General features: G+C 58.7%; 3 protein-coding genes across 8 annotated transcripts in view; 1 reads left to right on the top strand and 2 right to left on the bottom strand.

Moving 5' to 3' along the window:
• Nucleotides 1-1,004: 1,004 nt before the first annotated feature.
• Nucleotides 1,005-3,341, bottom strand: LOC130858438 (uncharacterized). The gene is made up of 4 exons (XM_057744848.1): nucleotides 3,297-3,341; nucleotides 3,031-3,162; nucleotides 2,318-2,437; nucleotides 1,005-1,772 (listed from the first exon to the last, which is right to left on the bottom strand). The coding sequence occupies exons 1-4, from the start codon at nucleotides 3,339-3,341 to the stop codon at nucleotides 1,005-1,007; spliced, it is 1,065 nt and encodes a 354-aa protein (XP_057600831.1).
• Nucleotides 1,033-15,263, top strand: YPEL1 (yippee like 1). 3 transcript variants are annotated; one of them, XR_009055074.1, is made up of 6 exons: nucleotides 1,033-1,150; nucleotides 10,246-10,528; nucleotides 11,779-11,822; nucleotides 12,220-12,328; nucleotides 12,896-13,118; nucleotides 14,385-15,263. XR_009055074.1 is itself a non-coding variant. In XM_057745225.1 (5 exons), exons 2-5 carry the CDS (start codon nucleotides 10,322-10,324, stop codon nucleotides 12,983-12,985), a joined length of 450 nt encoding a protein of 149 aa, XP_057601208.1. In that variant the 5' UTR covers nucleotides 1,033-1,150; nucleotides 10,246-10,321; the 3' UTR covers nucleotides 12,986-15,263. The 3 variants fall into 3 exon arrangements, 2 of the variants coding, with proteins under 2 accessions (XP_057601208.1, XP_057601206.1); XM_057745225.1 differs by having other exon boundaries at nucleotides 12,896-15,263; XM_057745223.1 differs by lacking the exons at nucleotides 1,033-1,150; nucleotides 10,246-10,528; nucleotides 11,779-11,822; nucleotides 12,220-12,328 and adding an exon at nucleotides 14,110-14,283 and having other exon boundaries at nucleotides 12,988-13,118; nucleotides 14,432-15,263.
• PPIL2 (peptidylprolyl isomerase like 2) overlaps nucleotides 15,243-25,049 on the bottom strand; it is a 28,633-nt gene continuing 18,826 nt past the window's right edge. For 3 of the 4 annotated variants that reach the window (XM_057745221.1, XM_057745219.1, XM_057745222.1), the window contains exons 9-20: nucleotides 24,675-24,750; nucleotides 23,959-24,119; nucleotides 23,025-23,100; nucleotides 22,623-22,729; nucleotides 22,396-22,485; nucleotides 22,154-22,187; nucleotides 21,604-21,721; nucleotides 17,907-17,963; nucleotides 17,256-17,328; nucleotides 17,109-17,171; nucleotides 16,878-17,017; nucleotides 15,243-16,708 (exon numbers count right to left, since the gene is read on the bottom strand). In XM_057745221.1, the coding sequence (XP_057601204.1) occupies nucleotides 16,612-16,708; nucleotides 16,878-17,017; nucleotides 17,109-17,171; nucleotides 17,256-17,328; nucleotides 17,907-17,963; nucleotides 21,604-21,721; nucleotides 22,154-22,187; nucleotides 22,396-22,485; nucleotides 22,623-22,729; nucleotides 23,025-23,100; nucleotides 23,959-24,119; nucleotides 24,675-24,750 (1,092 nt within the window). In that variant the 3' untranslated portion in view covers nucleotides 15,243-16,611. The remainder of the gene's footprint in view (nucleotides 16,709-16,877; nucleotides 17,018-17,108; nucleotides 17,172-17,255; nucleotides 17,329-17,906; nucleotides 17,964-21,603; nucleotides 21,722-22,153; nucleotides 22,188-22,395; nucleotides 22,486-22,622; nucleotides 22,730-23,024; nucleotides 23,101-23,958; nucleotides 24,120-24,674; nucleotides 24,751-25,049) is intronic. The other variant, XM_057745220.1, reaches the window with a different exon arrangement.

Genomic DNA, 25,049 nt, shown 5'->3' with positions numbered 1-25,049 from the left:
AAACTTTGGCTCACATCAAAATTAGGATTTTTTTTTCCAGCAGAGGACTGGCTGAGAAAAGATGTTTGCAATAGCAAAAACAACCAAAGCTTAATATTTAAGGCAATCCAAGGAATCCTGAAAATTCGCAAGAAAAAAGAAACCCCTTTGGAAACGGAAGGAGACCCGAAAGGTCCAACAGCTCATGAGAAGATGCAAGAGCCATCTCAGGACACGCTGCTGAAGTGGAGGCCGGGAGCCAGGGCCGGGAGGACGGCCGCGCCCGGAGTCAGCGAGGGCAGCGCGGACACACTGCCCCGCGGGCGGACGCGGGCTCCGAGGCCGCTGCCTCGTGCGGGAGGGGTGCCTACGCGGTGCCCTCGGCGGTGCGGGCGGACGCTGGGGTTTAAAGGGCGGTCTAGGCCGGAGGGCCGCAGCGCGGGGGAGGCCCGGGGGCGGCCGCCCGGGCTCCGCGTCGGGCGGCGTGCGCACCCGAGGCGCTCAGGCCCGGCGGCCCGGAGCCGGGCGGGGAGGCGACGCGGAGGTCCCGCCCCGGGGACCGGGTGGCCGAAGGGCCCGGCCGGGATGCCCGGCCCCCGGGGCTGCGAGCCCGCGTGCCCTCGGCCGACCCGCGCATGCCGGGGAGAGCCACGGGCTGCGGGCTCCCCGGACGCTGGGGTCCCGGCCGCCGGAGGCCCCCAGCGCCCGAGCGCGCGGCCCAGCCTGACCCGCGCCTGCGCGCCGCGCTCCTCTTTGAGCCCGCCCCGCCCTGGCCCCGCCCAGCCCCGCCCCCGCGCCCCTGGCCCCGCCCCGGCGGGCTCCGAGGCCGCGCTCGGCGGGCCGGCCAATGAGAGCGCGGCGCGCCCCGCGGCATGTGCGCCCTGCCCTGCCCAGCCGAGGGCGCGCCGGCCGCGCTCCGGGCGGGCGCGCGCGGGGCGGGGGCGCGCGGCCGGGGCGGGGCGCGGGGCGGGGCGTGTCCGGGGCGGGGCCGCGCGCTGATTGGCCGGCGCCGCGCTCCCAGGCCGTTAACGGCGGCGCGGCGGGGCCGCGGCTCCAAAACAAAGGGCAGGCGGCCCGCGGGCCGCGCCGGGGCCGCCGGGGAGCCGCGCCCGCGCTGAGCGAGCCCGGGCCGATGGGCGCTGCGGGCCGAGGCGCCGAGCGGCGGGCGGCGGTGAGTGCGGCTGGGGCGGGGGGCCGCGGCGCCGGGTCGGGAGCGCCCCCCGGGCCCCCGCCGCCCGCCGGGACCGGGCTTTCCCCCCGGAGAAGGGCGGCGCCGGGGGAGGCAGGGGGACCGGGGGGTCCGGCGGGATCGCGGGGGCGCGTCCGGTTGCCCACGTGGAGGCGAGGCCGGCGCCAGGCGCCCGCGTCCAGGCCCCACGCGTGGCGTCGCGGGCGCGCCTCCCCTGGGCCGGGCGGGCCGGGCCGGCCTCCCGCGGGCCCCGGCGGCGCAGGTTCGGGGCCCGGCTCGTGTTGGGTGGACCGCGGCGTCCGCACCCGAGCCCTCCCCGCGCGAAGCGCACCCACCTCCGCCTCTGTTCCCTTCGCCGGGAGCGCTCCCCTCTCCGCGCGCCTCCCGGCCTCCCCGCCTCCTCTCCCGCCTCCGGGGGGGGCTTCCAGGCGCTCGGCCCCGGGGCGGCAGCTGTGCTGGATGCCGGTGCTGAGCGTGGCGCTCGTGGCCCGGACCCCCCACCCTCGCCCTGGGCTCTGGTCCGGGGATGCGAGGTGGGTAGCGCAGCCTCTGGGAGCCCCTCCCGCTGCCTCCCCTGGCAGCCGGGGGCTGGAGTGTCTTCTGCCTGCGGGCACCGCTCAGCCGGGACCTGGGGACCACGTCGCAGCTTTAAATAAGGAATCGAATGATCTTAATTACCAATCTGATTGGTCGTCTTTCGGATTTTAAATCAATCTCTTGTCTTGGAATAACTTGAGATGTACATCAAAGTTGCAAAGTTAGTACAGATCCTCTCCACGTGCCGCCCACGGGGGTCCCCCTTGTTACGTCCCACGTGGCCACGCTGCGTTTTCCAAAATTAGAAACTGATGGAGGTACGTGGCTTTGACCAAATTCCAGGCATTACTTTTTCCGGCTTTGAAGCACTAAAACTTAGAAAGCTCTTTATGTTGAGAGCCTTTGAACCCCACCTGCCTTCGCGGGATTCCACCAGGATCCTCTCAAGGGGCGGGGGTGGTGGTACAGAGGAGGGGGTACTTGCCATGCAGTTTCGGATATGAAGAAGCAATAGAAGTGCCCCGCTTTAAAACCGTCTCATCTCTGACACTGTGTGCAAGTCATTTGGTTTTAACTTTTTGGAAAGCAGTCAGATCTGCTAATCAGCAAAACCTGCGCAGAGTGGAGCGAGGGGAGGATGAGAACGTTCTGCACGGCCAGGTCCCTGGAGGCCGAGGGGTCTGGGGTGGGGGGCAGTGTGAGGAAGAAGCCGAGAGGCGGAGGTCCGGTCGGCTGCCGCGGGGCGGGGGGACATGGCACCGGCGCTGCTGAAAGCCTGGCGCTGGGATGGAGCTGAGCCACGCCATCCGCGCCGGAAGCCTGAGAGCTAGGGCCGGCTTCCCCGCGGGGTTGTGGGGCGCTGGCACAGCGAGAGCAGCCTGGTAGCTGGTGTGATTCTTGGGGCCGCCGCGCGTGGGACTCAAGTTTCACCCCCGTTTTACAGATTGGGTACCAGTTCAGCTTACGGCCCGGCACGCACCCCACAGCCTGGCTCCCGCGGCCGCCTGCCCGTCCCTGAGCACCGGCCCGTTCTGGCTCCTGAGTCTCTGGTTTTCCCCGTCCCTTCCCCAACACAGGGATGCTTGATTATGTCTTGATTAGCAGGCCATCAATAAAATGGCGTAATTCCCAGCCTCTTTCCTCCCGCTGCTAGCTGAAGACAGGGCAGCCCAGCCTATGTCTTGCCTGCATCTTCCCTTCTTAGCAAGGAACCAGGGGAACCTCTGCTAGGAGGCTTCCGAGGGCCATGGCAGGGAAACTTAGTTACTGGTGGGAGAAATTAGAAAGAATGCATCACAGGCTCTTAGAAAAGAAAGGCTCAGTGCCAACGCCCTCTGCAGCAGCCTCGTGGGGGGCGGCGGAGGCAGGCCGTGCAGGGGGGGCGGGGGAGGAAGAAAGGGGCTGATTGCAGGGGGAGGTGGGTAGCTGGGGGGCCACGAGAGCGGAGGGGGCTTCATCTGAGGGCACAGGAGGTGGGTGAGAGGACTGAAGGGGTCTTCTCGCCCCTCCCAGTGGGTCCCAGGATCTAGCAGGAGATGTGGAAAAAAGTTCTTCAAGTAGGAAGTCCCTGTGTGTGAAGGGAAGCTGGTACCGCCAGGGGCAAATTGTATGTGTGCTGTTGCCCTGTGATGGGCATCCTTCCAGACCCTACCCCTGCCTGTGGGTGGGTGTGCTGTGTGTGTGGTCAGTAGCTACACTTGGTATCAAAATCAAGAGTTAGAAAAAAGCAGCCGTGAGAAGGAAGTGGCGGAGGCCCCAGCTTGGAAACAGTTCTGATAGGTTCATCAGTGCATTTGGCTGGTCCCCCTTGGTGAGAGGAGAGATGGTTTCTAATCTTTAGTTGTTACTGGCAGTGTTGTAACGGCCTTTTCCGGGTTACTTTGCACAGGTGCCAGGCAGCCTGGAGGGAAATGTGGGGACAGACCCTAGGCCTGGGTCCTGTGCCCAGGAAGGGGTGCTCCCAGGTGACAGTGATGTCCCAGGTACCCCTTTTAAAAAATCTTTGCCAGCCTGCTAGGTTGTAAGACAGGTACTGTGTGCCTTTGGTTTGCATCAGTGCACGATGTTCACACCTGCTCACCTGTCTACAGGCACGTGTTTACAGGGGCCCAGGGTGTAGACTCTCGGCTTTGAATCCAGATGCACAGCTTGCTTACTGGCTCTTGGGGCCTCTGTTTCCCTGTCTGCACGGTGGGACTAATCAGACCACTTGTGTCTTACGACTGCTGTTTTTGTTTTTAATTTATTTGTTGGCTGTGTTGGGTCTTTGCTGTGCACGGGCTTTCTCTAGTTGCAGTGAGCAGGGGCTGCTCTTCATTGCGATGCGCGGGCTTGTCAGTGTGGTGGCTTCTCTTGTTGCAGAGCACGGGTTCTAGGCTCACAGGCTTCAGTCGTTGTGGCACGTGGGCTCAGTCGTTGTGGCTCACGGGCAACAGAGCACAGGCTCCGTCGTTGTGGCCCACGGGCTTCGTTGCTCCGTGGCATGTGGGATCTTCCCAGAGCAGGGCTCCGGAACCCGTGTCCCCTGCATTGGCAGGCGGATTCTTAACCACTGCGCCACCAAGGAGGTCCCAGGGCTGCCGGTAACTGGTGGGATTCTCACAGACCAGCAGCGGCTCTCGGGCGCCTCGCGATGGTGCGGGGCGGGCGCCTGGGCAGCGCTGCGGCCTTCCGAGCTGTGTTCGTCCCACTGCCTGCTGCGGAGCTTGTGCGCCAGACCCTGGGAGACCCGCTTCCCTGCCCACCTGTGCCTCCACCCCTCCCCACGGCCAGGTGCGTGAGGCAGGGCCGGGAGGACAAGTGAACCCAAGTGGCGAGGAGAGAGTGGGGATGAGCGGGGCCGGGGCCCGAGCCCTCCCGGGAGCCTCAGCTGCTTGTTTGGGTTGTCTTTGGAAGCGTGGTGACGGCACCATATGGACATGGGCCTGATTCACATTCTCTTAAAATAGATATCCATGTTTATTTTAGGAGAGAAACTTCTGGAATCCAGAATATTGTTTTTACTTTAAGAACTTACCCCACAGTAACATCTTCAGGGGGTTGTGGCCGCAGTGGAAGTGAGGCACGTGATGTGTTTGCCTTCAGGTTTATTAAGGTGATCCTGACCTGCCAGCAGGTCTTGCTGGAGGAGCCCACTGTGCGCTGGCGGCTGGAGAACTTGGCCAGGATCTCCCTGCCTCGGGGACATCCAGCCTGAAAGCCTAGTTCAATCTCCACACGCTTCTCTGTGACCGAGATCCGGGTCGGGCCGCTGCTCCGCTAGGATCCCCGGAGGTGGGGGTGGTGACGCCTGGAGGGCAGGACGCGGCGGGAGGCGCACCCTGCCTTTGAAGGGCGCCTGTGGGTGCTGAGGGTGGACCAGGCTGCGCAGAGGGCACAGGAGCCGTGAGCATGGCTGCGGCGAGTTGCCTTCTTTACTTTATTTGTCTGTCTGTCTATTTATGCACACACACCCCTTCCTGGATTGTGATTTGAGTTGCATTTAATTTAACAATTACTTTGTGGGGGGTTCATGCCTTTACGGTATCTTCCCATCCTGGTCCTGGTTTAGCTCTGCATTGATTTAGGTCTCAGAGTTTTACAGTGTTTGCTATAAGGGTGTTTGGGGTCTTTGAATTTGCTCATAGATACTTTGTTACACTGTTGTGTGAAAGTATGTTTTCCCTCATAAGCTTTTTCTTGCCTTATGGAGCTTGAATGAAAGTGGCGGTGTAGAGGGCATCCTGACTTGTGCCTGATCTCAAAAAGAATGATTTCTAAGTTTTACCATTAAGCATGATGTTTACTGTGAGTGGTTTGGGGTTTTTTTGTTTGTTTGTTTGGTAGGTGCCTCCCAACAGATAAGGAAGTTCCCTTACAATTTAAGTTTGTGTGGAATGTTTTTAAAGTTGTGAAAGGATGGTAAATTTTTGTCAAATGACTTTTTTTTTTTTGCATCTATTGCGAGAACAATTGGTGGTAAAATGATCTTGCATTCCTGTGATAAAATCACATTAATTATATTGTACCATCCTTTAAAATAGTGCTAGACCCTGTTTGGTCATATTATTTAGGATGTATGCTTGCATCTTGGTTTCTGTGAAGAAACTTACAGTGAATTCCATTCTTTTTTTTTTTTTTTTTGGCTGCACCACAAGGCTTGCGGAATCTCAGTTCCCTGACCAGGGATTGAACCCAGGCCTCGGTAGTGAAAGCCCAGAGTCCTCACCTGACTGGGGTTTGGTGTCAAGGTTAGGCTACATCGGATGGTTGGAGGGTGCGTCCCTGTTCTCCTTCCTGGAGAGTTGGTGTCGGATGGGAATGAATCCTTCCTTGAAGCGCGGGGAGGGGGGCATGGAGCTTTCCAGGGAAGCTCTTTGCCGGTAGGTGTGTTTGTGTGTGAGTGTGTATTGGGGTAGGAGACTTACCAGTGATTTGATTTCTGTAATGTTTATAGGATTATTCAAGTTTTCTGTTTCTTCTTGAGTCATGTTTTTAACTTAACGTTTTCCAGGAACTTATCTGTGTGGTTTACATTTTCAAATACACTGCCTTACAGTGACTGTGGCGCCCCCCATTAGTCTTGCCCACACAAGGCGCTACCCGGCTGCGTTTCTGATGGCGGCTCTGCTGTCAGAGGTCATGAGTCTCTTCTGAGAATGCACCTCTGCCTTGTGGATCCTCTCTAGTGGATCCAAGGTTTCCTTTCCTGTTTCATTATTTTTTTTCCTGTTTCTTCCTTCCTTATATTTTTTGGTGGGTGTTTTCCTGTTACTTCTCAAACTTCTTAAAGACAGATGTTTAGCTCATGAATGCCACCTGTCTTATTTTCTAATATCCACAATTTTCTAATATCTGCATTTCTGGTAGACTGGTAACTATTTTGTTACTGTTTAGTTCAAAATATCTTCTAATTTCCATTATTCTTAGACACATGGGTATATAGAAGTACATTTTCTATATTATAAACATGAGGATTTTTATAGTTATATTATTATTGATTTCTGATTTAATTGTATTGTGATCAGAGAATATACTGTGGTTTCAGTCCTTGAATTTGTTGAGATGTGCTGTGTGGTCAACTTTTGTAAATGTATGCAGTAAATGAGCTGGAGTCTGGTCCTTAGATAGTTTTCTACATGTGCTTTAGTTCCAGTTTCTTCATCACAATGTGCAAATCCTGTATATTTGTCCTCGTTGTGTTACTTTATCAGTTGGTGAAAGATGCAGTAAAATATATACTATATTTTATACATACAAATATATACTATGTATTTATACATACTAAATATACTATCAATGTTACTATGTATACTACATGTTATAATCACTAGTCCTGTTTTGATTATAAATTAATCTTAGTTTTTTCAATGTTGACTTATTTTGAGACTGTTACACAGTAACAAGCTTCACACTTGCTATTTATCTCCCTGACATTGTATCTAATAAAGTTTTTCCATTAAATGTGATTACTAAAGGGAAATATGAATAAATTTAAGTGTTTTTACTTTATTATTTAAATATTTTTCTATCCTTTTGCTACCTTTTTTGTTAACTTTATTGAAATATAGTTGATTTACAAAGTGGTGTTAGTTTCAGGTGTATAGCAAAGTGATTCAGATATACACACACACACTCTCTCTCTCTTTTCCAGATTCCTTTCCCATATTGGTTATTACAGAATACTTAGTATGAGTTCCCTGTGCTCTACAGTAGGTCCTTGTTGTTTATGTATAGTAGTGTGTGTATGTTAATCCCAAGCTCCTAATTTATCAGCCCATCCCCGCACCCTACCTTTCCCCTTTGGGAAACCGTAAGTTTGTTTTCTAAGTCTGTGAGTCTGTTTCTGTTTTGTAAATTAGTCCATTTAGATCAATTTTTAGATTCCACCTATAAGTTGTATCATATGATATTTGTCTCTGACCTACTTCACTTAGTATGATCATCTGTAGGTCAATCCAGTGGCATTATTGCATTCTTTTTTATGGCAGTCATAGTCCTCTGTGTGTGTGTGTGTGTGTGTGTGTGTGTGTGTATACACCACATCTTCTTCATCCATTCCTCTGTTGTTGGACACTTAGGCTGTTTCCATGTCTTGTCTGTTGTGAACAGGGCTGCTGTGAACATCGGGGTGCATGTATCCTTCTGAATTACAGTTTTCTCCACATGTGTGCCCAGGAGCGGGATTGCTGGGTCATATGGTGACTCTTATTTTTGGTTCTTTAAGGAAACTTCATACTGTTCTCCATAGTGGCTACATCAATTTGCATTCCCACCGACAGTGTGGGAGGGCTCCCTTTTCTCTACATTCTCACCAGCATTTGTTATTTGTGGCCTTTTTTTTTTTTTTTTTTTTTGGCTATGTTGGGTCTTCATTGCTGCACACAGGCTTTCTCTAGTTGCGGTGAGTGGGGGCTACTCTTTGTTGCAGTGCATGGGCTTCTCATTGCCATGGCTTCTCTTGTTGTGGAGCAAGGGCTCTAGATGCGTGGGCTTCAGTAGTTGCGGCACGTGGGCTCAATAGTTGTGGCTCATGGGCCCTGGAGCACAGGCTCAGTAGTTGTGGCGCATGGGCTTAGTTGCTCCATGGCACGTGGGATCTCCCTGGGGCAGGGATCGAACCCATGTCCCCTGCATTGGCAGGCGGATTCTTGTCCAGTGCGCCACCTAGGAAGTCCTTGTGGTCTTTTTGATGATAGCCATGCTGACAGGTGTGAGGTTGATTTCTCATTGTGGTTTTGAATTACATTTCTCTACTTTCACTTCTTTGTGTGAATCACATGCATATAAGAAACCCATAAAACAAATACACTGTTAACAGGTGATTATGAATCAGAGGTCTGTGTTGCCACCACAACCTCAAAAGAGAAGGTTCTAGCCTTCTCTTTTCATCCTTTCTGTGTCCTTGTTTAAGGTGTGTGTCTTGTAAGTGGCACTAGATAAAGCTCGTTTCCTGTCTAGTCTGAAACCTTCAGCTCTAACATTTAGTCCATTTACATTTAATATATGCATTGAAATAGTTGGGTTTAAATCTTCCTTCTGTTGTTGTGTTTCCTGTTCTTTCCCGTGTTCTTCTTCCCTTCCTCACCTCCCTTTACAGGTTTGGAAGTTACACACCTGCTCTTTGTAATTTGATGAAACTTCTGTAAGAACAACATTGATCCTGATTTACCAGAACACACATTTAATCCATGTGTGTCTTCTTCTTTGGACAACACCCAGACTCTGGGAGTCCTTCCTCTGCACCTTTGCCATGGCTACTCCTGCTCACGTGTCACGAGCGGATCTCATCAGAGCTCTGTGAGACGCCACTGCTCTGCCCACCTGTCCATTTATCATTTCCTTTACTCGCCATTCTGCCTTCTTTTACAGTCTGAAGTTTAGACTTTAGTGTTTTTGTTTCTGTCTGAAGCACATCCTTGAATTTCCTTTAGTGCTATTTTGTGGAAGTCAAACTTTTTAGTTGTCTGCAAATGTCATTTCCTGAATTCTTGAAAGATATCATCTTCACTGCATGTAGAATTCTGGGATAGCAATTATCTTTCAGGACCTTACAGGTTCCTTCCCCTGCTGCCTTCTGGGTTCCACTGTTTCACCTGGGAAGTTGCTCTGTTGAAAGGTAATTTACCCTTCCCTTTTGGATGCTTCTAAGACTTTTTTTTTCTTTTTCTTTGGTGTTCTGCAGTTTCCTTATTACATGATCAGGCGTGGCTTTCTTTTCATTTATCCTGCTTGGGATTGTTGGACTTAAGTCTGTGGGTTGGTGTCTTTCTTGAACTCTGGAGACTCCTCCTCATCTCCTCACACAGTGCCTCTGCCCCGTTTTCCTCTCACTTTACCTTCTGTAAGTCCACATACGTGTCTGTGCTTTTGGTGTCAGATCCAAGAAGTCACTGCCAAATCCAACGTCATGAAGGCTGTTCCCTACATTTTGTCCTAAAAGTTTTAGTTTTAACATTTAGGTCCTTGATCCATTTTCAGTGCGTTTTTGTATATGGTGTGAGGCAGGGGTCCAGCTTCATTCTTTCACACGTCAGTATCTTGTTTTCCTGGCACCATTTGTTGAAAAGACTGTTCTTCCCACGCTGAATGGTCTTGGCACCCTTGTTGAGCTCACCTGACTGTATATGTGCGGGTTTATTCCTGGACTGACGTGATTAATACCGGACCCATCACACACACTCGTGAATGTCGTGGTGCTTTGAGTCACCAGTCCCATGATCTGGGACACGATGTCTCCAGTGCTGCTGGCCTCACTCAGATGGGAGTCTTGTTGGCGGCCGTTTCTTTCACGTTTCCTGAAGCCTCACGATATAAGATGTCTTTGAGCAAGTGTTTTCTCAAGTTATTTATGTGTACAAGTAATAACTTTCTCAAATTACGTGTAAAAGTAGTTCAGCCACATTTAAAGTGGCTAAGCTGTGGTCATGTGTTAGTAATCTTCTCCTGCACAGTTACTGTTCATTAATTAGATCTTTAATGTCTAGGCCGCCCTCCCCCTTCTTTACCTCTTGTGTTTCATTCTCTCCGTGCCCCTCTGCTCTGTGCTGCCGTGTTGACAGGTCGTGGAGTGCTCCTCTCTCCCCGGCTGTGTGGACAGAGCCCCATGCCCTCCGAACAACAACGGCCCTTGCGTGTATGCTGCAGCGTCTCTTCTGTCAGAGAGCCCAGCACCGCTGCAGCCTGTCCTGCGCCAGCCCTGAGCTGAGCCAGGCGTGCCCAGCAGAGATGGTGAAGATGACAAAGTCCAAAACTTTCCAAGCGTATCTGCCAAACTGCCACCGAACGTACAGCTGTGTCCACTGCAGGGCCCACCTGGCCAATCACGACGAGCTGATCTCCAAGGCAGGTGTCTGGTGGAGAACCCGGAGCCTGAGTGTAGACGGATGCGGAACCACCTCCTGGGTTTGCTGGGCCTGGAACATCTGGAGCCCTGGGAGCGGCGCGGAGGGAGGTTGTGCGTGGGAGAGGCTACGCCGTGGTTGTGGCCCAGTGGTGGGTTTTGGGGGGCAGGCACGGGCCTCTGAAGATTCCAGAGTAAGATGAGTCAGTGACCTGTCAGAGCAGTAAAATTCATGTAAAGCTAGAGGATGTGGACGGAACAAAGGAAGCCTGGAAAATCTGTGGAGATGGTTTAATAAGGGAATTAAAGTTTTGAAACTCAAAATGGTTAAGAAGAAAAGAGGCTGCAGAGGGAAGTGAGATCTTTCAGGAAAGAGCCCTGGAGGGAGGCTGTGCTGAGGCTGTAGGCACCGTGGGGGCCTCGAGCCGCCCCAGGGGTGAGAAGAGCAGGCCCGCCTCGCTGCCTGGAACTCTTGACTAGCAGTTGCTCATGCTTATAACCAACCACTTGGGGACATTGAAGACAGCCCCTCGGGAAACTGGCTGTCCTCCCTCCCCACCCTCGAGGGTCGTGACCCCAGCCACCCTCTGGGTCTGCAGGAGCCTTCTGCTCCTTTGAAAACAAAGTCATCAGGAAGTTTCTGGAATCTCCACTGAGGCTTCTTGCTTCAGGCAGCTAGAACTTTTCTGTACTCGTGGTAAGAGAGGTTGTGGGTCCATTATCTACATTATTTTTTTGGCCGCTTGGTAAGCGGGATCTGAGTTCCCTGACCCGGGATGGAACCTGCGCCCCCCGCAGTGGATGCGCAGAATCCTCACCACTGGACCACCAGGGAAGTCCTGGGTCCATCATCTTAAGAGAAAACTGTCAGATAAGGTGGTGTCTGTGCCGTCACGGCGTCCGTAGCCCCCCCCCCCCCCCCCGTCCATCCAGAAGCCCCAGCACCGGCTTCAGAGGCAGAGCTACTCCGGGTCCTCCCATTCGGCCGTGCGGCTGGGGCGCTGCTCTCTCCACATGGTCGGGGGGGAGTGGGTTGTTAGTGCCCAAAAGGAATTCAAGGTGCTTCTTTGAAAGGACCCCAAAGCTGTTCTTTAAAATAAAAGCAGAGGCCCTCTGGGCGGAGCCACCCCAACGTCACAGGGCGTCTCAGGAGGAAACGATGCTGAGGTATTACACCTCACATTCCAGCTGGTGAAGAATGTGTCACTTCGCTCCGACCACAAGCCCTCTAACACCTCTTTCTTCTTTGCAGTCCTTTCAGGGAAGTCAGGGACGAGCCTACCTCTTCAACTCAGTGTGAGTATCGCTGCCGTGGCCTTGCTGGTGCTGCATCCACCACGAGGCCCCTCGTGAGGCTGCAGAGAGCCTGCCCAGTGCTCGCTGCCGTCGAGGGCTCGGGAAGGCAGCTGCTCTCCTCCGAGGCTGGCTGTGGTTTTTGCCCACTGGGGTGGATCTTGATTTCCACCGAGGCAGCAGGACCGTGGGCCCCTCCCCACAGGCTGTCCCATCCTGGATTCTCGGGGGGAGGCAAGAATTTGTTCCTTCTCATCAAAGGTGGGGGGGGCAGGGGCAGGATGGGAGTCAGGAAGGACACCCTCATGTCCTGGGAACAGGAGGCGGGGGCCAGGGTGGGAGGCGGGGCGGCACCGTGGGCCTGGAGCCGCACGAGGGTCCCAGCCCCGCCTCCCCGCAGGGTGAACGTGGGCTGCGGCCCCGCAGAGGAGCGGGTGCTTCTCACCGGCCTGCACGCCGTGGCGGACATCTACTGCGAGAACTGCAAGACCACGCTCGGGTGGAAATACGTGAGTGGCCGCGCGTCCACCATGGTAAAGAACACATTGCCCATGGCAGCGTGATGGGCGCTGCCAGTCGCTTTACAACCACATCTTTGCTGGCCCAGGGACCCCGTGAGGAAGGCTGTTCCCACCCATGGAGGGTGGTCACCAGCCAGGTCAGGGTGGGGAATGTGGACGGGACCCCTCTGCAGCGCTCTGGGCCCCGATCCCGTCCCACAGCTGTCGCATCCCCCGCCGCCGAGAAGAGCCTTCCCCTCTCCACCATCTGTGACACCGCGGCCTTCATCCCCTGTACCTGGAGTTCCTTGTTCGGCTTCTCCTCCCAAAGCGCCCTGCACGTGGCCGGGGCTCAGGGACACACTTGAATTAACAGTTCCCAACAAGTTTCCCTGTCACTCGGCAAGTCTGGACCAGCCCTGCCCCGCCCGCAGGGGCCGCCCCAGCCCTAGTCCACATGACGCAGGGGTGTCGGGAGGCGTGATGCTGCACTTTCTCTCTTGGCCAAGTGCGGGATGAAGCTGAAGGGCAAAACCGACTCTGTCCTGAAAGCCCCTCTCCCTCTTCTTCCCCAAGGAACACGCCTTCGAGAGCAGTCAGAAATACAAGGAAGGGAAATTCATCATCGAGCTCGCCCACATGATCAAAGACAATGGCTGGGAGTAGAGTGGGAACTCCCGGTTCTCTTTTGAACGTGATCTTCTGAAAGAGACGGTAAACGGAGCGGAGACAGGAGCACCCGATGGCAGTGTTTCTTAACTCGAACCTCGCGGGCGGCCCCTCCCGGCGGACCCCCCGGGTAAGGCGGCCCCTCCAGTCTGTGTCCTCTTCACGTACATGGTGGTTTCTTAAAAGTTTCAATGACCTTTTTCTAATTTCTCAAGATCTAGAGAAAGACTTAGCAGACTGATGACGTATCCATCTAGTTAACAGCTTCTTTAACCAATGCCTTTAAGACAGAGCTGGGCTGTGCTCTTTTGTGTTTGATAGAAAAGCAGACCGAGTCCCCAGAGACCACGGGGAGGTCTCTCTGGAGAGCCAGGCTCCCTCTTGTTTGGAATGAAGGTACCATAACCACTTCTCCCCGATTCGCGGAACCACACTTTGGTTACTCTTCTCGCACTCGAGCTGAGGGCAGTGCTCGTGTAGAAGTTCATGAGCCTATGCACCAAGGGTGGTTTTTAGCCTTGTTCAAAACAGAGGCCACCACTGAACATTTTAGATAAGCTATAAACAGAGAAATGTGTCTAATGGGACATCTTCTTTATTTAAGCCAATAGCTTCTATCATCTAGAGGCGCAGGACCATCCTGGCCATGCACAGGCGCAGTCCCGCGGGGGCTCCAGGGCAGGCGCCCGGTGGCTGGTGCGTGGAGTTAAGAGTTGAACACACTGGGCCAAGGGAGATCAGGTTTCCTCTTCTATTCTAATGTACTTGAAAAACAATTATTTTTTGCATATTTGAAAGAGACCAGAATATGATAAGCTTCCAAATTTAAGATTTGCCAGATTGTTTTAAATTTTTTTCAGAAAAGGTTACAGTTGCAAGACAGGTGTAAACTTTGCAGTGAAGATGTTTCCTTTGCTTAGTGGGTCCCCGCGCCTTCCCGGTGCTGTCCTGGGGGCCGGCACAGGCGGGACCCCGCAGCCTCCTAAGGCCTGCGTTTCCGCCTCAGGTTCAAGTTACGACTCGCCCAGGCTTTTGCAGGGAGTGGGCACCACTCATGGGTTTTGGCCACTTTGCAGAGAATGGAAACCAGAAAGCATTCCCACAACCGTTTTGGTTTTCAGTGTTCTACCTGGCTCTGGCCAGCGGGCCCGGCCTGCCGCTTCAGGTGTCTGGGGGGCCTTCCGTGTGGTCACCGTGGCATGAGACTCCCAGGACCCCAGCGCAGAGGGCCAGGGAGAGGGCCGAGGGAGCGGGGAGAGAGGAGGGCGCCGGCCGGCTCTGAAACTCCAGACAAGGTTAGTCCCACGGCCACAACCTCAAGCTGGCTGGGGACGGGGAGCACTGGCTGCCAGCTGGGGCCCCTCCCTCCTCTGACCGCAGCCTCCCCTCACCCCAGCCACTCACCTGGGCTCCCTTTTGGCACCATTTCCCCCGGACCTGCAGCCTGGACAGCGGGGAGCGCCCTGCCTGCCCTGGGCACTGGGGCATCTGCGAGGGTGCCCAGCAGGCCTGGATGCATCTCACGTTGCCAAGGAGGCCCCAGGGACAGCGCAGGCCTCCGCTGCAGGCACTGCTGCCTCCCAGGCTGGGCCCCGCGGCCCTGTCCCTGAGCCACGCGTGCCAATCCCGCTGGAGCCAGCTGGCTCCTCCCCCGCGGCCCGGGCTCGTCTCTGAGAGACGCTTCCTGATGCCGCGGAACCCCCTTGGCTCCCTCTGTGCACACGCGGCTTGTGCCTGAAGCTTCCGTGCGTTCTGGGCACTGCTGCTGCTCCTCCACCCCGAGCGCCCTGATCCTGTCCATCCCCGTGGTGGCACCGAGGCGTCGCTACCAGGAGGCCGCGCCGCCGCCTGTTTCTTCAGCTGACGCCAGCACAGACTCTCAGCACTTCTCTCACTGGTCTTCCTCAAAATCCAAGCTCCTTTAGAAACCAAATGAACTGACCGTGAGTGGCTTGGGAGGGACACGCACGGACCCCAGATGTGCTCAAGTGCTGGGACCTCCACCCTGTGAAATTCCTAAGCAGTAAATATCATCCCGTGACTTTTAAATTATTTAAGATATTTTTCTTTGAGAAGAGTGGGAGGCGAGGCCAGGAGTAGAAACGCGTTTTGCTATGCGGCGTCCTCTGCACAGCACACCTGCTGCAGGAACGTGGGTTCTGTTGCTGTTTTATACACATATACAGTATTTTTATACCTTAACGCTTATTCCTGATGGCATCTGTCAGGTATTAGGAGGGACCAGAAATGGGAATTGTTTAAAAAGTCCTTTAATTTACCCGATGACCTCCCTAGGAACTTGAAAAATCTGAATGTTTTCATATCTAGAAAAGTACAATTTAAGATCCAAAATGACCTACAGAAACGTAAACCCTCGCTGTCAAAGGCTGTGCGCAGGCCTGTCATCTGCAGGGGTTGGCGCCCTCCCCTCGGGCCAGGTGGGTACGGCTGCCAGACAGACGGACGGACAGAAGCCCAGGCCAGCGCAAGGTCTGCCTCTTGAGCAGGACTGCCAAGCTCACGTGCACAAGCCTCCCCCGGCCCCACGTCCGGCTCTTGTCCTCTGTCTGTGTGAGGCTTAAAAATAAAGCTTCCAACATCCAAGGTCTCCCAGTCAGTGGCAATGCAGGTCGTGCAGTCACCTCCTCCCTGTGACCCCGGCTCCCAGAGACGCGCAGGCGCGTGAGCCGAGCCCCTGAGCGGTGAGAGGGTCACGAAGGCGTGAGGGACGGCGGCCTGGCCCAAGGTCCGGGGCAGCGGGCAGGTCACCGTGGAGCTCAGGTCCCAGCCGTCTGCGTGCACCTGCACGCGCGGCTCGGAGGAGACCGGTGAGACGGCCTGGGGCGCAGCAGCAGGGACGGGAGGAGCCACAGTACCTTCTGGAACTGATGGTAGTGGTGACTCGCTGACGGGAGGTCTCGGGGGAGGTGGGAAAGGAGAAGAGCGGGGACGCAGCCCGGAGGACACGGGCGCTGAGCACGGGTGGGGGTGGCGGTGGCCCTGTCAGCCTCGCAGCCGGGGTCCTGGGAGGAGGCAGCTGTGCCCGAGCTTCCACGGGAGCTTCTGGAAGCCGAGGGAGCTGGGTCACAGTCGGGAGGGCTGCGATGAAGGGCGCAGGGAGGACAGAGTTCGAGGCTCCTCCGCAGGGAGAGGACCCGCCCCCAAGCAGGGCCTGAGTGCACGGCCTGCCCCGAGGCTGGAGAGGAGCTGGGAGGCGGGGTGGACCCTGGAGGCCCATCAAGGCTCTAGTCCTGGTGCTTGGGAGCCCTGCCCTCAGCGTCAGGAGGTGTGAGGGTCTGAGGATGTTGCTAACAAGGCCCCGGAGACCGCTGGCTGGAGGGTCCCAGCAGGCGGACAGGCGGTCCCTGAGGACAGGATTGGGGGGGGGGGGGGGGGCACGGGGCAGAAGGCACAATCCTGTCCCCCCACCCTAGAGGCCTGACACATGGAGACGGCGCCGGGCCACCCCACCCAGGGAGGGGAGAGGCGGCCTGCGGGTGCCCAGGCCCAGGAAAGAGGACCAGGCAACGGGCCAGAGCTTTACTGAGTCACCGCTCAGAGGGCAGACGGCTCAGGGACACGGCGCCGCGTCCCTACCAGGCTCCGGCGCGGCACGCCTGCGGCTACCACGAGCTAAAGTCCCCAAAGCCTTGGCTGGGCCTCTTTTTGGCCGTGGGGACGGCTGCGCTGGTGGAGGGCTCCTCCTCTGCTACCCGCTTCCTGGGGAGAGAAGCCCAGACGCGAGCTGCACGCGGGTACCAGGCCCCGAGCCGGGAGCCCCAACGCCCCCTCCTCCGGCCTGCACGGAGGCCCCCCCAGCAGCTGGCCGCCCCCTGCAGGCTCTGGTGCGGGGCCTGGGTGGGCACAGGGAGAGCACGGGGGAACTCACGTGAGCGCCGGGCTGATGTACTTGCCCACTCCCTGGCGGCGGGCCTGGGGGTCCTGGCTCCCCTGCAGGGGCTGGCTGGGCGTGGCTGGGCTCTGCGGGGCCGCCGCCTCAAGCTGCGTCTTCTTCCGCTCCTCAGCAATCTGTGGCGGGCAGGGCAGTGGCTGGCCAGGAGCCCGCGGGCCGGGTGGGGCTCCTGGGGACAGGACTGGGCCCCCCAGGCCCCCCTCTCACCTTGGCGTCTGCCTCCTCGTAGGGGTCCACAAACACCGTGGTGGAGTCGATGCGAATCTCCTCCTGGTGGGGGCGGGAGGGTGTGAGCAGGGCGGCCGCGGGACCCCACCCACCTGGCACTGGCCTCCCTGTGCTCCCGGCACGTACCTTAGGGCGGTCAGTTTTGGGGTCACTCTCCACATTCTCCATGGCCGTCAGAGTGTCAAAGCCCCCTACAACCCTGCAGCAGAGCGAGGGGGCACCTGAGAACGTGCCCAGGGCAGGGCACCCCCAAAGGCCAGGTCCCCGCACAGGCCGGGGGCACAGACGGGCTCCTGCACGAGCCAGGAGGACCCGGAGACGTAGGGCAGGAGGGGCGGGTCCGCTCAGTCAACGAAGGTGGGTGGGGACCCAGCCACTCTCACGCCTGCGGCTGATTCTGTGCTATGACCAAGGCGGAGGCGTGGGGGGGGTGACAGAGACCACGAGGCCAGAGCTGGAAATACCGTCTGGGCTTTCACGGGATGAGTGCCAAGCCCCGGGCGAGAGATGGAGAGAGAGATGGGGTGTGGCCCAGCTTTGAGAGACTCGGGACCGTTCACAGGAGCGCCCAAAGGGGGTCAGGCAGGGCGCCGGCCAGGCCACTGGGGCAGGTCTCAGGTCCAGAGGGCCAGACTCCCTGCCCACCCCCTCAGAGAAGCCCCGAGCCACCACCGGTGCAGAGACACAGATGGGGCAAGTGGGTGCAGGCCCAGCCCAGGGGGCGAGGGTAGCCAGTCGCCCGATCCCGACGCGCAGCCCTCACGCGCAGCTCCTTACCGCCCGAAGATGGTGTGCTTCTTGTCCAGGTAAGCGCAGGAGCGGAAGGTGATGAAGCTGGTGGGGGGGAGGGGGGGCGGTCAGGGCGAGCCTGCGCCTCCCCACCTGCCTGCCTCGGCCCCCCGCCAGGCCGCCCGTGAAGGGGTGGGGGGTGCTCTGCCTCCAGGCCTGGGCGCCGCCAACCTCCTGCTGGGCAGACGCTGTGCCCAGAGCCCATCCCACCAAGACCGACTGCAGGACCACAGAAAAAAGGAGGCAGGAGCAGGAAGGGGTACGGACGCAGCAAAGGATGTAAAGGCCGACCTCGAAACCCTTGTCTAATTTGCCATAAAAATTTGCAAATTAAACTCCCAGAGGACAGGAATGTGAGGACAGGAATGTGAGCCAAGCCGGCAGGGTGGCTGGGAGGGAGCGAGCGGAGGAGGGTGCAGTTCGTGACCCAAGGTCGTGAGGAAACCTCTAAGTTCCCAACAGGAGAGAGCGAGGAGGAGCAAACAAAACGAAATAGAGGAAAAGTCTCATGAGGAAGCACACGTGAAGGTCGTCGCAGGCAGCGGGGCATCCCGGCTGGTCCAGGGGCTGAGGTTCCGCGCGCCCAATGCGCGGGGCCCAGCTGTGATCCCTGGGCAGGGAACGAGAGCCCACGTGCCGCCACAAAGACCCAGCACAGCCAAGTAAATACATCAAGAAAATGTTAAAGAGAAAGAAAAACAAAAAGGCCACAGGAAGCAGCATCGTGACTGGGAAGTCAAGTGCGCACCAGGACTATCAGGCTGGATTAGAGTAAACCTACATCTTGGTGTACGCCACGAAAAAGACCTCCTCAAAACTTCAACAGTCTCCAAGGCTAAAAGCAGAAGGGTGGAAGCACCCAGAAGGGACAGAGGCAGGAAGCGTCTGGGGACGGTCGCAGCGTGGAGGGATCCCCAGAGAAGTGGCGCGACGCCCCCACGTCCCCACAGCCCATGAGGGACTGAGCTTCATCAACACGTGCCCACAGCCACCCAGGAGCCCACCGGGCTGCCAGATGTCAGATCACGGGGGTCGTGCAGCCCTGGCCCCGGCCGCCAGGCAGCTGTCCTGCTCTCATTCCCGACGGTTGCAGAGAATGCGGGATCAGCCTCAAGAACAGGAGGGAAACACCAGAACCACGGGACACAACCAGGACACAACAGGAGGGAAATGAAGCCTAAAGTTAGCTCACAGCAAAGACAGAAAACACCAGATGATGTGAGAACTAAGGAGGAAAACCCACCCATCCAGCAGCGGTTTTACTGGTTATTTAAGCCAGAGTCAGAAATAATAAAAAAAGGAGACCCACCCAGCCCCGTGGGGCTAAGAAAGCCATCACGTGGCCCTGCCAGGACGAGCCGGGCAGGACCAGCCGCCACCAGCAAGCCGTGGGCAGGGTGCACACACACCGAGGCTGCGGGGGGACAGACACGCAGCTAAGAGAACAGAAACCAGGAAGAAGCAATTCGAGGGAGAAACTGAGAATAACCAAAGACCGTGAGAGCAGACAAGCCTTGCAAGCCCTGAGGAAGAACAGACACAGACAGGGTCAGGGTGGGGGGACACGCGTGGCACAGGCTGGGAACCCATGGTGGGCGACTCCCATTCCGGCAAAATGGGAATCAGAGCTTGGCCCGCGCGGCAGAGCCCGAGGGTCAGCAGGACGCTCTGCGGCCGCCCCTGCCCAGTGAGGTCACAGCAGCTGCTTCGCCCCCAAAGCCGCTCAGCTGTCCCCCCGAAAGGCACCGGCCAGCTCGCCACGTGGGCAGCGCCCATGGTACTTGGACCCCATCAAACCAGCACAGAGGACCCAGGCCAGGCCCCCATGTGGAGACAGCGGCACAGTCTACAATCTCAGCCAGGACAGACACACAGACACGGCAGAACGGCCGGCCCACAGCCTCCAGGAGAAAAACCGCACACGTGACAGTGACAGACGCTACAGAAGAGTGTCTGCAGACGCGGCAACCTCGCCTGAAGAAGCAGCCCCACAGCAAACCTGATGAGGTGACAGGCCCGCAGAGCCCAGGTCCTCCCCACACAGCCCGATGGCGAGGGGACCCGTGTCCACACCAAGAAGAGGAGAGGACGTCCCCCGAGCTGGGAACGTGAATGTCTACAAAGCCTACGACAGTCTCGGTAAAGACTAGTGGAAACGTAAGAGAATCTGATAAAGTGCCTAGAAATAAACAGTAACTTTTCTCTACATGAGCAATCATCACCCAGAATTGGATTAAAATTTTCCATTGACAAAAATATCACAAACTACAAATCCTTAAGGAGTAGCTTCATCCAGAAAGGCAGAGGACCCGTGTGCAGAAACTGTAAAATCGCATTAAGAAACAGAAGACACCCACAGGGGGAAGTCACAGCACGTTGCTGGATGCAAGCTGTCACACTCCTGTCCGTTCTTGTAAAACACACGTCACGCTGCTCCCATCAGAACATAAAGTCCAGGTGAGAGGAGAAGCAAAGCCACAGCAACGTGCAGACAGACAGCGAGGGGGGCCCTTCCGGAGCTCGTGCAGGGCCCACGCGGAGCCGTGTGCGCGGGAAGGGTGACGCTGGTGGAAGGAATGACAGACAGGAAGGCGCCCAGTGCCCTCGCGTGACGGCCGTGGGAGGTGCCTTCTCTGGGAAGCTCCCTCAGGGGCCCCGCTGGAGGATGTCTAGGGAAAATCACCGGGACGAGCCACGAAGCCGGGGGACCAGCCCATCAGGCAGGAGGGCATGTTTCGCCATGCAGGGGCCCCTCCCCGCTCCACTAGCACCTACGATGGCCTGGGGCCAACCGGGGGCCCCCTCACCGTCAGCTGCCAGTCACCAGCACGGCTGCCACCCACCGGGAGGGGCTGCTCTGAGTGCCACCAGCACAACAGACTCCGCCCGTGTCACACACACACCACGGATCAGCGAGATCCCAAACCCAGCGCCTCCCACAGCTTCCCCGAGACACACCGGAGACGCCACAGCAGAGACTGGACCACAGACCAGCTAAACACATGCACCACCTTCCCACGGAGTTTTTAGTCTGGGAAAAATATTTGGAAGGTAAGGAATTAAGGGTTTTTAAAAATCACAAATTACAAAATGCGGATGAACTCGTAAAACTCCTAGAGAAGGCTGGCCGGGAGAGAAACACCGCCCGGGGCCCTGTTCCACCAAGCCAGGCGGCGCTGCAGCTGGAGCCAACAGACGTGCTCGCGAGCTGCCACCCGAGCCGTCCTCGGCGTGCCATCCGCGTCCAAGTGGCCCAAACAACCTCCCCGGGTGGCACAACGTGCCTCCTGGGCAAATACGCTCCTCCCTCTGTGGCCCCCCCATCCCCCCAGCACCTGGGCCTGTACTCCTAGCCCATTCTCACCCTCAGCACCAACACTTAGGCCCACCGGGACCACGGCGGGTGTCCCGGCTCCTGACCCGAAACACTGAGCAGAAGGCCCGAGCCCTCCCCGGGTCCGCAGCCCTCCCGGCCACCCGCACCCACACCCGGCGCCGCCCTGGCCCCTGGTGATGACATCCGACCAGCCACAGGCACTGCACGAGGTGCAGGGCTGCCCGCCGCCTCGTTTTACACGCGGTGCACACGTCCAGCCCCCAGGCGGGTCTGCACGGGTCCCCACGCGTTCTGGAGAACCTGCAGCAGCCGCCCCGCCCAACCCGCCGCGGCCGCCCTCAGACTCACAACTGGGACTTGTTGGTGTTGGGCCCCGAGTTGGCCATGCTGAGGATGCCGCGGCCCGTGTGCGAGAGGTTGGGCCGGAACTCGTCTCGGAAGGGCTTTCCCCAGTGCGACTCCCCACCTGGAGGGGCACGGGGCGCGAGGCAGCAAGGACGGCCAGGTCCCAGCTGGGCGCAGCCCTCGGGGCGCAGCCCAGCCCCGAGACCTGAGCGCAGTCCCCAGGGGCCCGCATCGCCCGTGCCCCATGGGCTCCCCAGGCGCCCCCGGAGCCCCTGCATGCGGCCCGGCCCCCAGAACAGGAAGCAAAGGGCGAAGGAGGTGGGTGGCTGCACGCACACCACGTGGGGTGATGGATGGCGCAGCCGACAGGCTGGGGGGGGGACAGAGGGGGCGCCCCTGGAGGCCCAGCAGGCACCAGCACGCCCCCGCCCCCGTCTGTGGCTGAGGCCTCACAACCAGCTCGGGGCAGGGAGCAGGGACGCCCCGAGGCTGCAGGCGCGTGGGCCCAGCCGTGTCCCCGCGCCCCCCACAGGGGCCCAGCTCCAGCGCCTACCTGTGCCCGTGCCCGTGGGGTCGCCGCCCTGGATCTGCAGGAAGGGCCGTCGGTGAGGGGGTGCGCCCCTGAGCCCGGCCCGCCTGCCCCTCCCCCAGCTGCTGCTGGCCAGACTGGGGCCCTCCCGGGTCACGCCACAAGCCCGGCGGGGCCGGCCGCCCCAGGAGAAGGGCCCCCGGGCGCTCGGCGGCCACCTCGGGACTCCGCACGCGGGCGCTGAGCGGCCGGCTCCGGGCACTCACCACGAAGTTGCGAATGGACCTGTGAAAGATGGTGCCGTCGTAGTACTGCCTCTTGCAGAGTTTGATGAAGTTCTCGCAGGTTTTCGGCGTCTGCAAAATGGGCAGGTGCTTCCGTGAGGCCCGCAGCGGCCCAACAGCGAGGACGGACTTGCGAGGTCCAGCCACCGGGTCCTCACGTCCCCTGCGCAGGGCGAGGAGCCGCGGGCGGGGGCGGCCGCCACACCCACCAGGTCGCAGTGCAGCTCCAGGTTGAGGTCGCCCAGGCGGGTGTGCAGCCGCACGTAGCCCTTCTTCTTCACCAACTGGTAGCGCAGCACGTCCTCGTCGATGGCGGCTGCGAGCAGAGGCAGTGGGGAGGGCCGGGCAGCGGGCGCAGTGACGTGGGGGGGAGGGGCGGGAGGAGGGGGGCAGGGGGGCCCCCGACCCACCAGGAACCGCGGAGGACGAGGGCTTGGGCACACAGCCAAGGCAGGACGTGGGTGTCACAGGAGAGCCCTCCGGACAGCCACCCTCACCCCAGGCACACGCCTACGAAGCCCAGGCACAACCGAGCGGCGTGGAGGGGCAGGGAGGAGGGCGCCCCGCCTCGGGCCGCTGTTCAGGCTGGCGGGGGAGACCAAGGCCGCTACCTGCTTCGTGCGTGGTCTGGGGAACCATGGCCGTGGAGGTGAAGGAGGCGCTGACCCTCCCGGTGGAGTAGTGGGCCTGCCGGGACAGCACGCGGCGCCTCAGCACCAGGGGCCTCCCCCAGGAAGGCGTCCTGACCTCCCCCCGCAGGCGCCAGCAGGGGCCTCCTGCGGCAGACAGGACGGCCCAGCCCACCCTGGCCGGCAGCCCACAGGCCCCGACACGGCGGAAGGCCCAGCTGCCAAGGCTCTCGCATCACACGAGACCCGGAAAAACAGAGCCTGGGTGCGTCTGGGGTTCAGAGCACCAAGAACTTGAGCTTCTTTTTAAATGTTTCAAGTTCCTACATGAAAAAGTAAGCCGCCATAAATGGTTTTTCTCCCTTCCAAACAGAAGAAAAAAAACAAAACAAAAGGTTTCTTCCCATCACAAAGAAATACACCAGAATGCTAGGAGCTGCCGTGTCCAAGGTGAGATTATGAACGATACTCCTAGTTTTCTGGACAATTCTCTAAGGCGGAGCCTCAGAGATTCCCCTCCCCCGGGGCCCCCAGCCCCAGTTCACCAAGCCCTGCCCGAATAGGGCAGGCGCAGCTCTGGGGCCTGACGGCCAGGGTGCAAACCCTGGTGTCTTCACGGCCGTCTGGCACCGCAGGGCCAGCCAGGGCTGCACTCCCGGTGCCCCCGGCCCCCTCCCCCCAGCCGCTGGGCTCCCCTGGGGTTGCTCTGGGCACTGAGCCACCAGCGTCTCAGGGCAGGGGCTCCACCCACACCCCAGGCTGCTGTGTGGCCAGGAACCCGTGACGCTCCCGGGCAGCTGTCCACCCAGCACACCTGCTCCGGGCCGGCCCCAGCGCAGCCCTGTCCCCAGGAGTCCCCCAGGCGGCAGGGAGGGCAGTGGCGAGCCCCCCGCCCCGCCCCGCCCCGCCCACTCACAGCGTTCAGCTTGTCCACCTTCGTCTTCGCGGGGACCTTCATGGTGGCCGCCAGCACCTCGTCCCCTTTGAACTCCTTGTAGAGCTCCTGCAGGGTCTCTCGGGTCTCTGTGTTCGTGTTTCTCAAATAATAAGACGGGTCCTGCTTGGCCTTTTCTTCATCTACAAAACAGCACAGTGACCCTGAGCAGCCCAGGCCCAGACGCATCCCCAGATGTGGTGACAGGGACAGGAGGCCAGAGTCACCAAGAGCCCCGGCCGCTACACGAGCCCGAGGTGACCGGGGCCTCCGTCAGTCACAGCATCACAGGACCCCGTGGCCACAAGCACTCAGCACCGCCCCCCGGGACTTGCCTGCCCACCCAGCAGCCGGCACGAACGGCCCAACCCTGCGGCGGGACAGACGATCCCTGAGGAGGGAGGAGATGGTCCACCCAGGCCCCCGAGGACCCTGCAGAGGAAGCAGCCCCGCTGGAGGAGCCCGAAGCCGCGTCCTGACGGGGGAGGAGACGGCCAGGCCAGGCGCCACAGCGATGGCCCCGGCGTCTGCCGACCCCAGTGCAGGAAAACAGACCGTCAGCTCAGGAAACGCCACGGCCTGTGCAGACCCGGGTGACACCCCGGACGCTCTGGCCCCAGGGAGGTGGGGGCTTCCCCTAGGAGCACTGGCTACTCTACCCAAGTCCTGGCACCCGGGCCAGTCCCGGCCACACGTACCTGGGTCAATTATTTTCATGTTATTCTTAACATGGAAGAAATTAGAGACGTTGAACTTGTCCAAATTGGTGGGGTCCTAGGGCAAAAAGAACACGTGTGGTAATGAGCCCGGTGGCGCTGGACCAGACCCGTCCTGGGCCGCACAGCTGCTCAGCAGCAAAGGGCAGGTGGACGGGCAGAGAGGGGAGGGGCCGGGGCTGCACAGGCGCCGGGCGTCGGGAGGGCTCTGCCCCGCCAGGGCGCCGGGCAGGGGCGGGGACGGTGGCACACACGGCCGAGCACCCCGCTGTGAGCGCAGCATGCTGGTGGGCGTGGGGCACCCCGCTTCAGCCCAGCTGCCGGACAGACCCCAGCGTCCACCCTGGGGACGGCGAG

Source organism: Hippopotamus amphibius, chromosome 8 (genome assembly GCF_030028045.1).
Source record: "Hippopotamus amphibius kiboko isolate mHipAmp2 chromosome 8, mHipAmp2.hap2, whole genome shotgun sequence".
Lineage (NCBI taxonomy): Eukaryota > Metazoa > Chordata > Mammalia > Artiodactyla > Hippopotamidae > Hippopotamus > Hippopotamus amphibius.
The sequence above is the reverse complement of the archived record's forward strand: the minus strand, read 5'-3'. Positions and strand labels throughout refer to the sequence as shown.

Excerpts from the sequence above, each read along its gene's own strand:
- LOC130858438 (XM_057744848.1), bottom strand. The coding sequence starts at position 3,341 with ATGCCCATCACAGGGCAACAGCACACATACAATTTGCCCCTGGCG. Across the intron at positions 3,163-3,296 it reads CATACAATTTGCCCCTGGCG|ATGAAGCCCCCTCCGCTCTC; the intron begins GTACCAGCTTCC and ends CTGTGCCCTCAG. Across the intron at positions 1,773-2,317 it reads CCTCGCTCCACTCTGCGCAG|GCAGAAGACACTCCAGCCCC; the intron begins GTTTTGCTGATT and ends CGGTGCCCGCAG.
- YPEL1 (XM_057745223.1), top strand. The coding sequence starts at position 13,062 with ATGGCAGTGTTTCTTAACTCGAACCTCGCGGGCGGCCCCTCCCGGCGG. Across the intron at positions 13,119-14,109 it reads CCTCCCGGCGGACCCCCCGG|TGTTCTACCTGGCTCTGGCC; the intron begins GTAAGGCGGCCC and ends TTTGGTTTTCAG. Across the intron at positions 14,284-14,431 it reads GCTCTGAAACTCCAGACAAG|CCTGGACAGCGGGGAGCGCC; the intron begins GTTAGTCCCACG and ends CCGGACCTGCAG.